Source organism: Vanellus vanellus (genome assembly GCF_965231255.1).
Source record: "Vanellus vanellus genome assembly, chromosome: 3".
Lineage (NCBI taxonomy): Eukaryota > Metazoa > Chordata > Aves > Charadriiformes > Charadriidae > Vanellus > Vanellus vanellus.
The window spans coordinates 21,172,074-21,184,972 of NC_138907.1; the positions used below are offsets into that span (position 1 = coordinate 21,172,074).

The 12,899-nt window shown below is 48.1% G+C and overlaps 1 protein-coding gene across 1 annotated transcript; it reads right to left on the reverse strand.

Moving 5' to 3' along the window:
• Window positions 1-3,181: 3,181 nt before the first annotated feature.
• Window positions 3,182-6,304, reverse strand: LOC309669537 (left-right determination factor 2-like; the record flags this gene model as incomplete). Its single annotated transcript, XM_082480239.1, has 4 exons — window positions 3,182-3,521; window positions 3,837-4,076; window positions 4,908-5,154; window positions 6,061-6,304. The coding sequence occupies 4 exons, from the start codon at window positions 6,302-6,304 to the stop codon at window positions 3,182-3,184; spliced, it is 1,071 nt and encodes a 356-aa protein (XP_082336365.1).
• Between the last annotated feature and the right edge of the window lie 6,595 nt (window positions 6,305-12,899).

The window sequence follows — 12,899 nt, forward strand, 5'->3', positions numbered from 1 at the left end:
GCGGGAAGTTTCGCTCCATATGTGGGTTAAAAACTAGCCACAGCATCCATCAGGCTGAGACAACAGCAGAACTGGTTAATTTTTAATTAAGAAGCTTGATTTTTCAGTCACTTTAACAGATGACGGTGATGCTGTGCACAGAGTCGGGGTAGGGAGGGTCTGGGCAGTGCCAGGAGTCCCCCAGAGTCCGCATGAGTGGCCACTGGGAAGGGACAGGGGTACAGACTGCGGGCGCACAGAGATACGGACACGAGATGCCAGACGTGGGTGCTAGTGATGCCCAGCCTGGCACGTAGCCACCCAGGCTATCTGATAGCTTATAGCTTTCCATAAATCACCTCTCCCCCAGGCCTCTGCTCTGTGCCTACCACCGTCCCCACGGCCCTGGAGAGGACCACGCGCTGGGCTCAAAGGCTGTGAATGTAGAGGGGTGGTGGGACTGAGGAAGGAGATGCTGTGACATCTGTGTGGCTCCCCTAGCAATACATAAGTGTGCGTGCTGGTGGCAGGGTTGGCAGGGCTTGATTGCTCACAGATTTGTGCCCTGTCCTTGCACTGCAATACCCACAGTTCTTCCCACAGTAACACCAGGTCTCCTCGGCCACCACCTCTCCATCTCCCTCAGCTGTCACACACATCCACGCAGACCCACTGCTCACTGTTACGCACCTTGTGTCCACAGGACACCAGAGCAAAGGGAGCCAGACGCAAAGCAAGGAGAGCCGGACACGGTGCAGGATCCCGGCAGAGGGGAGCAGAAGAAGATTCAGCGCTTGAACCCCTCCCCCCACTGGTCCCAGCCCCACATCCCTGCTGTGATGCTCTGCTCCGCGCTTCCTGCAGCAGCCTGGCCCTGGTTGCACCATGGGATTTCTCCCAGGCCTGGGGGATGATGGTGTCTGGAGTCCAAGTGCTGGAGGCTGGAGGGAAGCCAGGGTTAATGCTCTTCATTCTCAGGCAGGAACCAGTTCAAACACTTTCTTCCCCAGGAGCCTGTGTGGATAAATCCTCCGCTTGGTTCTTCATGGTAATCATCTTCATGGTAATCACTGAGCTCATGGCCTTCAGGCTATGCCCTGCCCCAAGCCGGGGTGGAGAGGAACTGGGGCTCAATGCCAATGCCATTGAGATAGATGCTACATAGTGATGAGAAGAAAACGGCCAGCGATCGATCCGGCTCATCCAATTCTGATGGTAGTAACCCATGGTGCTGTAGACCAGCACTGGTAACTGGTGGGTCCGTGCTTCTGCCTTCGTTTACCCCCTTAAAGCTCTTCTTTTGCCACAGGCGTTTACACAAGTGAAAGGTACCAGCCTACTCATGGGCCAAGGTGACAGCAGAGATGCCTCAGTGACCTCAGACCTGGGGGCCTGCAGGGTAGCAGGGACACTTGACATCTCAGCCTTCCTGATGAATGACCCAAAGCCACCACAGAGTCCAACGGCTGCCTCTTTTCACCTAGTCCGTGGCCCATGGCCACCCTGTCTAGCCAGACAAACCCATTTCGGAGTCCTCTTATCTAGCGGGTTCAGCCAGGACCTTGGGGACCACATCCCACAGAGATGGACAGCAGCAACCACTTCATCCCCGGAGCCACCAGTATCTCAGTAGGTTATGAACCGAGGAGAGGAGTCTGACATGAAGTGTGGAAATCATTATCATTGGTGACACCCTGGCCAACGGTTCTGTACAGTTCAAAAAGGGATGAAACCCCATTATCATTGCATTTCTCCAGGGGATGTGTTGGTCAGATGTCCATCAGGAAGGGTCAGGATTAAGACACTTCACCTGGGAAGGGAGTGGGCGTGAGGCAGCTCATCTCTTTCTGCACTACAGCTCCAGCTGATTGCCTGCAGGTTCTGGCGCCGCACTGCTGCAGCTCACGCGGAGAGCACCACCTCTTGCCTGTCAGACATGTTTCTAGGTTTTCTCTTTAAGAAAGTGTTGGCTTAAACTCCACAGCAGCTCAGGGAGAAGCGGTGGCGGTGTGGGCTCTACTCCACCTGCCGATGCAGCCCAGTCCCTGCCTGAGCAGAGAAGCTCTACCAGAAGCAGACGGGACCACACAGGTGACTGAGAAGAACTGTTTCTGTGTGTGTGTTTACAGGAGCCGGGCACTAGGGTACATTCAGAAATATGACAGATTTTTTCCCTCCACTTTTAGAGCTAAGAATAAATACAAGCAAGCACATGGCTACTTTAATAATTGTATTTTATTGTTTCCTTGAGTTTGGAAGCACACAAAACATGGAAAATATCCCTAGGTTCAAGAAACTGTATATACAACCAGAAAAATAAGGCCCTGGGTCTACAAAGTGTTACTCATGTGAGCAAACCTAATTCCTAATATTGCCATTGACTTCAGAACTCTAAATTCTGCCTAAAACTATGCTAAGCTCATGGTGCAGGGACCAAAACTATAATCTTATGAATTCCCATAATATTTTATGTACATGTATATATGTATACGGTATATACGCACATATACAAGTTCCTTTGAGCTCTAGACAATATTTTATGTACACATATGTATGTATGTAGACAATATGTATATATTCAATATGTACGTAGACAATACATACATATATTCATATACTATATATATGTACACGTGTGTGTGTATACAATATATACATGTAAGTGCTTCTGCTCTACAATTCACCATAAACATGACTTGGACAGACAAAGACCAAAACTTATGGAACACCGTGAGTCTAAGTATGAAAAGCTGAACCCACACATTACTTCTTCAGCTGGTGATGATCACTCCTCCTTTGCCTGTCGCTGTTTGCAATACTCCTGATGTGGGGACTGAAATAAATTGGATGCAGCTCCACCAAATTCAGTGAAACTGGGCTAGCATCAAGGGGGCCTCAGGCAACGTTAGGCTCCACAGGTACCCCTCACATGGGTATACGTGAAGATGGATGCTCCTCTGAGCCCATCTATACAGACAGTGCCTTTAAGTGCACCCTCTCTGCAGCGTAGTGGGGTGCGTGGTAGAGCCACAGCCCCGGCTGCTGCTGACCTTTGCCGGCAGGTACCCGGGGGGCCCCCCAGGACCTTTATCGCTGGCCCTGAGGCTGGGGACCAGGGTGGCTCCGGGCAGGGCGGTGGGGAATTGGGGGACTGGGTGGCATCCCCGTGAGAACCACGGGTTCCCGGCTGGCCAGCCGCGTCTCACACCAGTGCCATGCCGTCCGTAACGCAGCTGCACTTCTCAACGATCATGTTGGGAAACTCGCCTGCTTCAATCTCAGTGCGGTTGCCCCTCTTGACGAGGTACATCATGGGGAGCGGGGAGCTCTCTGCCACCGCACAGGCGCGCTGCCCGTAGCCGAAGCGCTGCAGGGGGCTGGGGGGCTGCAGGCAGCCCCCCGAGCACCGGTAAGCCTGGTACCCCGCCGGCTCGATGATCCAGTACTGTGCCCAGGAGAGCTCGCGGAAGTTGATGTAGTGTTTCTGCCGGCAGCAGGTGGACCTCCCCATCACCGCCTCCTCCTTGCAGTCCCCGGGGCCCCTGTGCACCAAGGGAGATACAAGAACTGATGCCGTAACTGGAAACTGGAAAGGTGGGAGAAATAATCCCCGCTGTTAATAGCACAGGTGGGCCCTGAGACGGGAAACTTGGACCACGCTTGGGTTTCATTTGAATATTCAGGCAACAAATACGGGAAGAGGAGAGGTGGGATTCAGCAGCAACTTTCCGACTCCTCCATTCACAGTGTTTTACTTGCGAGGGCAAGAGCTGCGCGCCCTGGGCTGGCACACACAGTAAAATAACTCAGGGGCAAATTTACACCACAGACAGTACATGTTTAGGTTTCATACGTACCCATAGTCTTCCAAGTCGAGGGTGTAAAGCACCAGTTCAGGTTTGCCTAGAGCTTTATCCTTGGGGTCCTGAGAGGTGAACCGCACGGCTTTGGCCATTTCTGAGGCATGGCTGCCTACCCTTTCTCCTTCAATCCAGACCTCCAGGAACATTGGCTCCCGCCTCTTGTTTCGCAGCCAGTAATGCACGGCCTGTGTCACATCGAAGTTCTTCCAGCCCGACTCACGTATGGGAACCAGCCTGCACGACAGGGGCTCAGCATTAGAGAAAAGCCCATCAGATAAAGCCCAGGCTCGCAGCGCTGTTATTGCAGCAGGATAATTTGCTTCCTGTAGTTTGTCATGTGCCTTGATTACACGATAATTTTTGCTGAGCGCTCTGGGCAAGCACCCATGGCAATTAACTCGCATCTCAAAAAAGAAGCATGCAGATCTAGCAGACAGTGAAGGGCTAAATAAAACCCTTTGTTCATGCTCATGTCAAGGTATTCATTCACGCTCATACAGAAATATGCGGTGCGGTGCGGGATTGTACGCGGCCTCAGAATTCGTGATGATAGCCCGGTAAACACCACTGCTCACACCCGGTCCTGTCTTAGCTGTATTAGGGCCGTAAGTTTCTACCCACCCAGAAAATTGGTCTGATGTCTAATTCTGCCTTCAGGGGTTGTAAAACTTCCACAGAGCTCAAGGCTACAGAATCAGGTGCCTTTTTTTGGCATAATTTGCTTATTTGAACCAGCTAATGAAATGGCCAATGGAAAGAATACTAGCAGCCAGTAACCTACGTGAGTTAGAGAGGGAAAGAGAAGTGAACCAGGTGGAGGTTTTTAGAAGGGAAGACCTAGCAGTACACCATCGTTTGACATAGATAATTTCAATGAATTCGTTGCAGTCTTAACCTAATATCTGTTCTTACAAACTCATTCTGGGTTTAGAAGCTAGAGCCCGATTCTACGGATGTAACCCTGTCAGACTGACCGGAGGCACAAACATGTGACACCCAAACCCAGCCCAGAGGACCCATAACCCGTAAGCAGGGTACTGCCTTCAGGAGAGGTCCTTTTCTCACCGTGAGTCTATCAGGGAGGTCCTGTTGGTACCATCGTGGTGCCGTTGCACCCAGTACACACTGACTCTGGCGTTGGAGACAGGCCTGTGAGACTGCTTGGCAGGCAGGTTTGCTCTGTCCAGAGGCTTTTTGAAGAGTTTCAGTTCAGCCATTGTCACTTCACTGTTTTTAGGTATTCTGCCCTCCATGTCAAAGATCAGGTTCTGGCGCGTGGTGGTGTCAGAGTAGAGGACTTCTCCTGCCATGCCTGTGCGCGTTGGGAACAAAAAAAGACAACCTGTCATTGCCATCCTGGTGAGCAAAGCCCCCATGCTTCATCCAAAATTATCATCACAACACACTCCTTCGAGCCCTTGTGGCAGACACAGCCACTAAACACACCTTTTCTAATGCATACTTGAATCAATGTCTTGCAAATGCCCTAATTATTCTTCTATGTCTGAGTCTCTGCTACCTGGAGGCCACCGAAAGAAATCTCCTATATAAATTGCCCCCAAATTGAGCAAACACAGAAAAGCGCCCATCTCTGTGCCGGTGGTGGGCACTGAAGCAGGAAACTGCACCACTTGCAGTGAAAAAGGGTTTTCACTTACTGCCCAAGGTGTTACGTCTTTTAAAAGATGTCCTTGTGCAGACATCATTGTGTCTGTACAGTTGATTTCCTCCTTGATATTTTTCCTAGACAAAAACCAAAGCAACAACAACAAAAAAAAAGACAGGGGAGAGTGAAACATCCTCAAAGAGGTGTGATTGCTATTAGGGGACTTTCTGGAGTTTTGACCAAAAGACTGCAATGTCTACACTTTCTACCAACATTTTTTTTTTTTTACATTGTTTTTCCACCTGCCCAAAATGTTGCCTGAGTACCATGGCTTTTCTCTTCTATCAAGCTCCAGCAGCAGCCTGCCCTTTGCAAGGGCTGTGGGACCCCCCTCTCCCAGTGCAAGGAGTTACTAACGCGTGTTAATCTTTAAGATGCTGTTTCATGCACCTCTTCCACCCAGCTCAGGTTTGGAGCCGGACCCAAACCTCTCTCCCCCTGTAGGTTTGCCTCTGCGCATCCTGCGGCCGGCCGGGCAAGGGTGGGCAGCTTCCCCTGGCAGCGGCACAGCGCTTTGCGAGTTCCCGACGGCGGCGGTGGCAGAAACGTTACCTGCGTTGCCAGGGATCCCCCTGAGGATGCCGGCCAGGCTCGGCGAAGCTCGGCGCTTCACCCTGTGGCGCTTCAGCATGGAGATGTATTTGCTTTTTATGTGGTCTGGGATAACCAGGTCCACCAAGTCCCTCTTATGAAGTTTAGGGACCTCGGAGAGCCCCAGCTGCTTCAGCACCACCTCCTTGAACCCTTCCTGGGTAAACGCTTGGACCGTGATGACCAGGCACAGCACGCAGAGCATCCGAGCGAACCTCGGGTCCATCCTCCTCTGTCGGGGAAGCAGCTGCCTGCGTGGCAGAGATGGAGGGGGGATCTCCCCGTGGCTGCTCTCGGCAGAGGTGTGGTGGCAGGCTGCCTGAGCGGGACGGAGGTCCCCCGCACTGGGGTTTTATAGCCAGCCTTGTCCCACTGGCACAACAAATTCCACAAGTGGGGACGAAGCAGAGGACTTAAAAGGATCACTCGCCTGTCAGTAGACACATGCCAGTTTAACACCTTCATCTACTGCAAAGTTAATACAAGAAGGTTTAGGGGAGCTTTCAGATTCCTCCACAGGGAAGAAGTTTCCATTCTTTTTTGATTCCCTGTAAACTTTTGCCCAGAAAACTTCTGAGTGATCAGCGTCTCATGTTCAGCCTCGGTCAGGGAGGAAACACATCTGCAGAGTACATCGCTTTATGTACCGCACCGCACGATTCTTAAAGGAAGTGTCAATCTTTACCGCAGGGAACTTGCTACCTAAAATAGCCAATATCAATCAGGAGAATAATGCTTTAGCTGTAAGCCCTTCTTTATGGCAGGCATTAAAAAATCATTTAAAATCTTTTTTTGGGGGGTAGGTACCACTTTGATCTCTGAATATTTGTATCAAGTGTATGAATCAGGGCAGTGAATCACAGCAGTTGAATGGTTTATGGCCTTTTACGCTGCTTCTGAATCACAGAAGGTGGAAAATGTACAGGCCTGACATTTTAGAAAAATGTCCCATCACTCTTTATGGATTCCTGTGGGTTTAATAATACTTGTGCTTAAAAGAAGAAGGCTTTCTATAAAGGCAGATCACCTTTCAGGAACATGAGAAACCACTCTGCTTCTCCACAACATGGATGAAGAATACTGGTATTTTGAACGCTATCAACCACCACAACAGAGAGCTGTCTCAGGAGAGCAAAGCCGACCTGGAGGCTGAGGTGGGGGGGCTGCTTGTTTGCCTCGAAGTCAACCTTTAAAATTGAAGCTTACATCCCTTGCTTCCCTGGCCATTGCTGGCATGAGATGCGGAAGTCTATTTTTGAAACCAATCCCAGGAGAAGTGAATTGAAAAAATTAAAACGTGGTCGATAAAAGTCTGAAGGAGCACGGCACTTGGGGCAGATTCTCATCCTCTCCAGCAGTAACAAGTACAGAAGGGCCTGAGCATACATACAAATGTCTTCAGCATCAAAAGATCTTTGGATTTCATATGTCTCTGTGAATGAGTCAAAAATTGGTCCGGTTTCATCCAACGTTCAGGCTGAACGGTGTGTGCTGAGAAAAGTGTGGCTGGAGGACCCGACGAAATGAACTTGTATAAAAGCACCCCGCTGTGGTTCATCCCTCATTAAAACAAGTGTCAGCTGAGGCAGCGTGTTTCTTATGCAGAGGAAAGCAACAAAGCCATCTGAAAGAGCATAACTATACTCTTCTTTACTGCTCATTTTGTCTTTATAACCCTTTAAGAAACTTGTTTCCTTAAATATGATAAAGTCTCCATTAGATGTTAAGGGGGCATCTTATTTAGTTGAATTGAGTTTTAAGGCTAAAATGGAAACATGGACTATAAACTAACAGTTTGTGCATGGCCCAGAGCAGTACATTCTTTAATCTCTCTCTGAACAAATCAATCTTTTCTGTTATATTCATTCCCAAGACACAAATAGCAGTGAAAAATATCCATTTCATTTGACCACCTCAACTTCAACTCACGTCAATAACTCCTGCTCTTGTGAAGAAAAGGAGGGAGGGTTTTTTTATCTGAAATCTCTGTGACTCTCTCGGCCCCTGAGGAAGGCTCCGTACGCCCGGCTGTTCACTCCGGGCTGCCTCCCCGGCTAAACGGCACATGACTGATTCTCATGAGATGGGACAAATACAGTCACGTGGTGAACCGCTTTGGGGGATTTGGTCTCAAACTGCATCTAAGCATTCAGGTGGCTGTCAAAGTTTCCTTCAGATACTCTCTATAAGAGTTGGCTAACCCAGTTCCAGCAGTGAATTTGTTATGTTTATATAGTGACAGTCATGGGGATAAAACTGCAGTTCAGGCATTTGTAGTGGTCTCTCTTTACACATGTCAGAAGACCAGATCCTGTAAACCTTTACCCTTCCAGTTTGTCTTTGCTCTGGAGAGTAGCCCTCACTACATAATAGGGCAAACAAACATGATTACATGAAATGAAAATCCCCAATTGCTCCAGCAGCACCCCGCTTTCCTGGACCTAGATGTGATTTCTCCCATGGCTGATGTCTTATCTACCAAGACTCTTCACTGTCCAATGTGTATTGGAAGATGATTTATGGGCTTCACACGTAAAATAAAATTATTGACCAAACACAGTTGAAGCTCAGCTAAGAAGAAAACAGAGGATGTGGATTGTAGGCTTTTCACAGGAGAGTGATTATCTGGTCCAATTGGAGGATTTGCCATTCCCCCTTTGTCATGCAAACAAGAAAAAGTCAGGAATTTTATAATAGCTCTTTTTGTGTAATGTGTATTAGAACCTGCATGGCACATCCAAAATGTCAAACAGAGGATTTAAAGAGGCTACAAGGGATGAAGTATGAGCAGCTCGCAGTTTTAATAAAGGCCAGCACTTCGTGAAGAGAGAACCTCTATATTTAAGCTTTGAATTTAAAACAATTTAACAAACAGTTCTCTAGGGCATTTGCTGGGCATATCTATGCAATGATTTTTGGTAAATAAATCCAATGGGTTAAAAGAGAAAGTGTGAAAGGCTTAGCCTAATTATGTAGCTATTATCCTGGAAACAAGAATGTTTCAAATGCATTTGCAGTGTGTCAGTGAGGATCCAGATATTCAATTTTTCAAGATTTGAATTTCCATGGGCATACTTATTTTGTATTACAGTTGGGACCATATTGAAACAGCCTTTGCTGGAGTGATGCGAAAGGCAACGATTTTTGGGTGTTCCAAGGAATGCCCTGCTTTGTACAACAGGCTTATCGAATAGAGATGGGAGCACATCTCTATGTTGATTTTTGACTGGTTTTCCCCAAAGTCAGGGTCTTTTGAATCTAGGAATATGGAAATAAAAATAATAGCGGTTAAGATGCAGGGATAAACTTGTCAAGTTAAAGACTTGACAAGTCTTTCAAGCAGAGCTGCTGTGTCTTACTCTTTTTCAGTCTTATTCAGACCGAGTTTTACAGAGCAAACAAAAAAACCACAGAACAGGCTGCTCACGTGAAGTGCTGGGTTAGAGGTTTCAAAAGTGGAAGTAAAGTGCAGGATGTGCATGGAGGCATGTCCTTCTCGCACTGCCCCACCAACACACCCCAACAGCCACCAGCCGGTGCTTCAAACTTAATATTCCCACCAGCATTTTGAACCCAGCCTACACACCTTCAATCGGGATTTCACAGGCGTCTTTGGCTTCCTTCTTGACTGGCACAGTCCGCTGTGCTGCTGGTGGGACCCCTGTTCCTCTGCAGGGACCATCCCTGTGTCAAACAAGCCCAGAGAGTGAGCGTGGAGCCCACCAAGCCCACCCCAGCAAGGTGTCCTGCTACCAGCAGCCGGATTTCACTCCATCTGGGTTTAGGCCTTATGTCCAAGCAGTGACAGAGGCAAAGAGCATTTCCATTTCCCATATCTCGAGCTGTGCAGGAGAGAGGGCAATGTACGTCTCCCTCCGTCCACCCGGTGTGGCTCCAGGGACGATGCAAAAAGACTAGTGGTAATTCCTCAATAGGACTCTGTTATTCCACAGGGGCAAGAGCTTTGAGAAATTTGGGAAATTCCACTGGCACAAAGTGCAAGTGAGCAGGCTTGGGATAATAACAGGGTTATATCATCACATTTGTTTGCCACTTTAGCTCCTAACACCACCAGCCACCAGCCCGGTGTAGAAATGCTCTGATACGTACTGTACTTGTTCCTTCAAAATGGCATATGCCTGCTGAAAGGTACTGGGAAACTATCCTGCCAGGGCGGTGGCTTTCCGTCCTCCTCTACCTCTAGAGACAGCCGCTCTTTCGTGAGGGCACACACAGCTTGCGCAGTGTGCGGAGCCAGAATAACAGCACCCAGGGCTTCGTGGGGCCGGTACAGCTCCCTGGAGTTCGCATGGGTGCTCCCCACCACCTCAGCCTGCTCTGCAAGGATCTGGAGTGGAAAAGTTTTGTAAGATATGGCCTGACAGCACAAGACATCCAGCTTTAACCTGGCTCCCAGGGCCAGACTGAGAACAGCAGAGCCACTCAGTGCAGAGTATTGATCTGCACTAAATCCTTTCTGTGGGTTCTGATTTGTTCCAAAAGTTTGGTCGTGTTAGTTTTTGTGCCAAAAGGCTTTGTGCTCAATCAGGTACTGCCTGACTTACCTGTCCTTACACACGCACCTCCATGCATCCCCCCACCATAAAATGGACTTTACGTCCGTATTGTGAACCCTGGCTAATACGACTCTGGGAAAAACAACTTTATGTCCCACGTCTGGGCCGAACCACGTTTATTCTGACCTGGTAGTGCACAGATCTCACTCCAAAGACACTGCAGCGACAGCCTCAGTCCCTAACGCTTACTCTGCCTGCCAGCTAAGGAGCTGGTTTCAGTGGCCAGTTTTCTGGTGCAAACAATCACGTATGTGCTTGAGCTACACAGAAATTAACCAATTCATTTAATCTAGGCAACGACATGAGCCTGCTCTTCTTCATCACCAGTCCAGGTCAGACTGCACTGGCCATCTCCAATGGAAGTATATTATAGATCACATCCTGTTAGGTTCCTCTCACAAATGCTGGTGGCGAAGCCCCTGGCAGCAACAGGGATAATGTTCCCTTACCCACTTATCCCACAGTGTACCCAGTACAGTAAAAAAAACATTTAATTTGAGAGAGAGATTGCAAACCTGGACTGATCTTGAGCTCAGTTCACGTAACTTCTGGTGCTGTGTATCTTAGATGGCATCGACTTAAGCATGCCTTCCATAGGCAGGCTTCTGCTTTTACTCACAGGCTTGTTTTGGTCAAACAGCCCAGACAAAAGGCCGCCTGTTTGAAGAGGAATGGATAAAATGTCCGAAGTCCCACCATGTCCTTGGTCAGCTGATGTCAGCTGGCTTGCTCGCAGGGTTTGTGTTGGCAGCATTTGCAAAGTGGCAGTGTTCTGGCAGAAAAAGAGATCTCCGAGATTTCTTTTTTCCTTTTTTTTTTTTTTTTTTTACAGAAAAGCAAACACAACTGTTTAAATACAGCTTTTTCTGTCCCCTCAGCAGTCTCCTCCCCACCGCCCTAGTCCGTGCCTTGTTTGTAGCTGGGGAAGCACGATTTGTTACCACTCTGATGGCTACAGAAGAGGCTGCTCGCAAAAACGCTGACATTTAGCAAATGCTGTTGAATCGGATAAATAACCGTACGGCCCTAAATTGCTTGCTTTACACCACAGTCCACTTTATTGAGGAAATACTGAGAAATAACTGTATTTTGTAGGAGCAACACTTAATTTTCTAAAAAGAGCCCATTTATCTGCCTAGTTAAAATGCTTCCCCCCCCTTTGCAGCTGTGTGTTTACACTGTAAAAGTTTATCTGCTTTTTTTTTTTAAGAGTATGTTTTTCCTGCCTTAGCCATGCAAGTGAGAGCCCACATCCAGGCCAGGCAGGGCTGGCAATGCTCTGAAAGGCTGCCCAGGCTGTCCCTGCCCTTGGCGGTGGTGGCTGCCGAGCTGGGCTTTAACCAACGTGCTCCGGCGAATGTCACCAGGACGTGTGCACGACGGAGGCATCAGTCACGCTGGAGCAAAATGTGGCAGATGAAGGTTTTAATGAACACGGTGCTATCGAGAGAGCTGGGCTTGATGTGGACACAGCTTTGAGGCTGGACGGCTCTACGGACTTCCGAAGGTTTGGTGCGTGTCCCGTACCCCTTACAGATTCTGTGCCAAGTTTGTGTAGCAAGTGGTCTTCCAATAATCAAGAAACGCCCCCATTTTCCTGTCATGCTAACACACTTGGAATACTATTCGTATTGCATCTGTGGCGTTGAGTAGCCTGGCTTAATTATGGATTGTATTTCCTCCAGTTAATTTTAACCCTAACAACTTTGGCCTCACTGAACAGACTTTTCTCTTTTGCTGAGAAAAAGAGAAAACAAATCACTTTTTCCCAACTCAGATAGATAGAGAAAGAATAACACTATATTCTAGCAGCTGTAATTTATTTCTAGTGCCAGGAGAAGCTGCAAAGGCAGAAAGATTATGAACTACATGTTAATGAAAGTTGAATAATTTGCATTACTAAGTTTGCTGGAAGATGTTTTTTCTCTGCAGGCCAAAAATAAAGATGAAAGGCCAAGATGAGTGAGATCTAAAAGGAATGTTTTCTGCTAAGCATTGTGAGCTGTCCTGCAAAATAGCAATTGGCTAGTTTAGTGCAACAAAGAAAAAGGGCTGTTCCTTGCATGGGAAATTACAAAAACCAGTGCAAGATTGTAGAAGATAAAATTAGGTCATAACATGCACAGAGATGAGATGATAGAATTGATAAATACTTTAGACTTCTCTAATGGGTACATCTGACAGAGTGCGGAATAACTGCCCAAAGGCTTCCAGTAGTCCTCA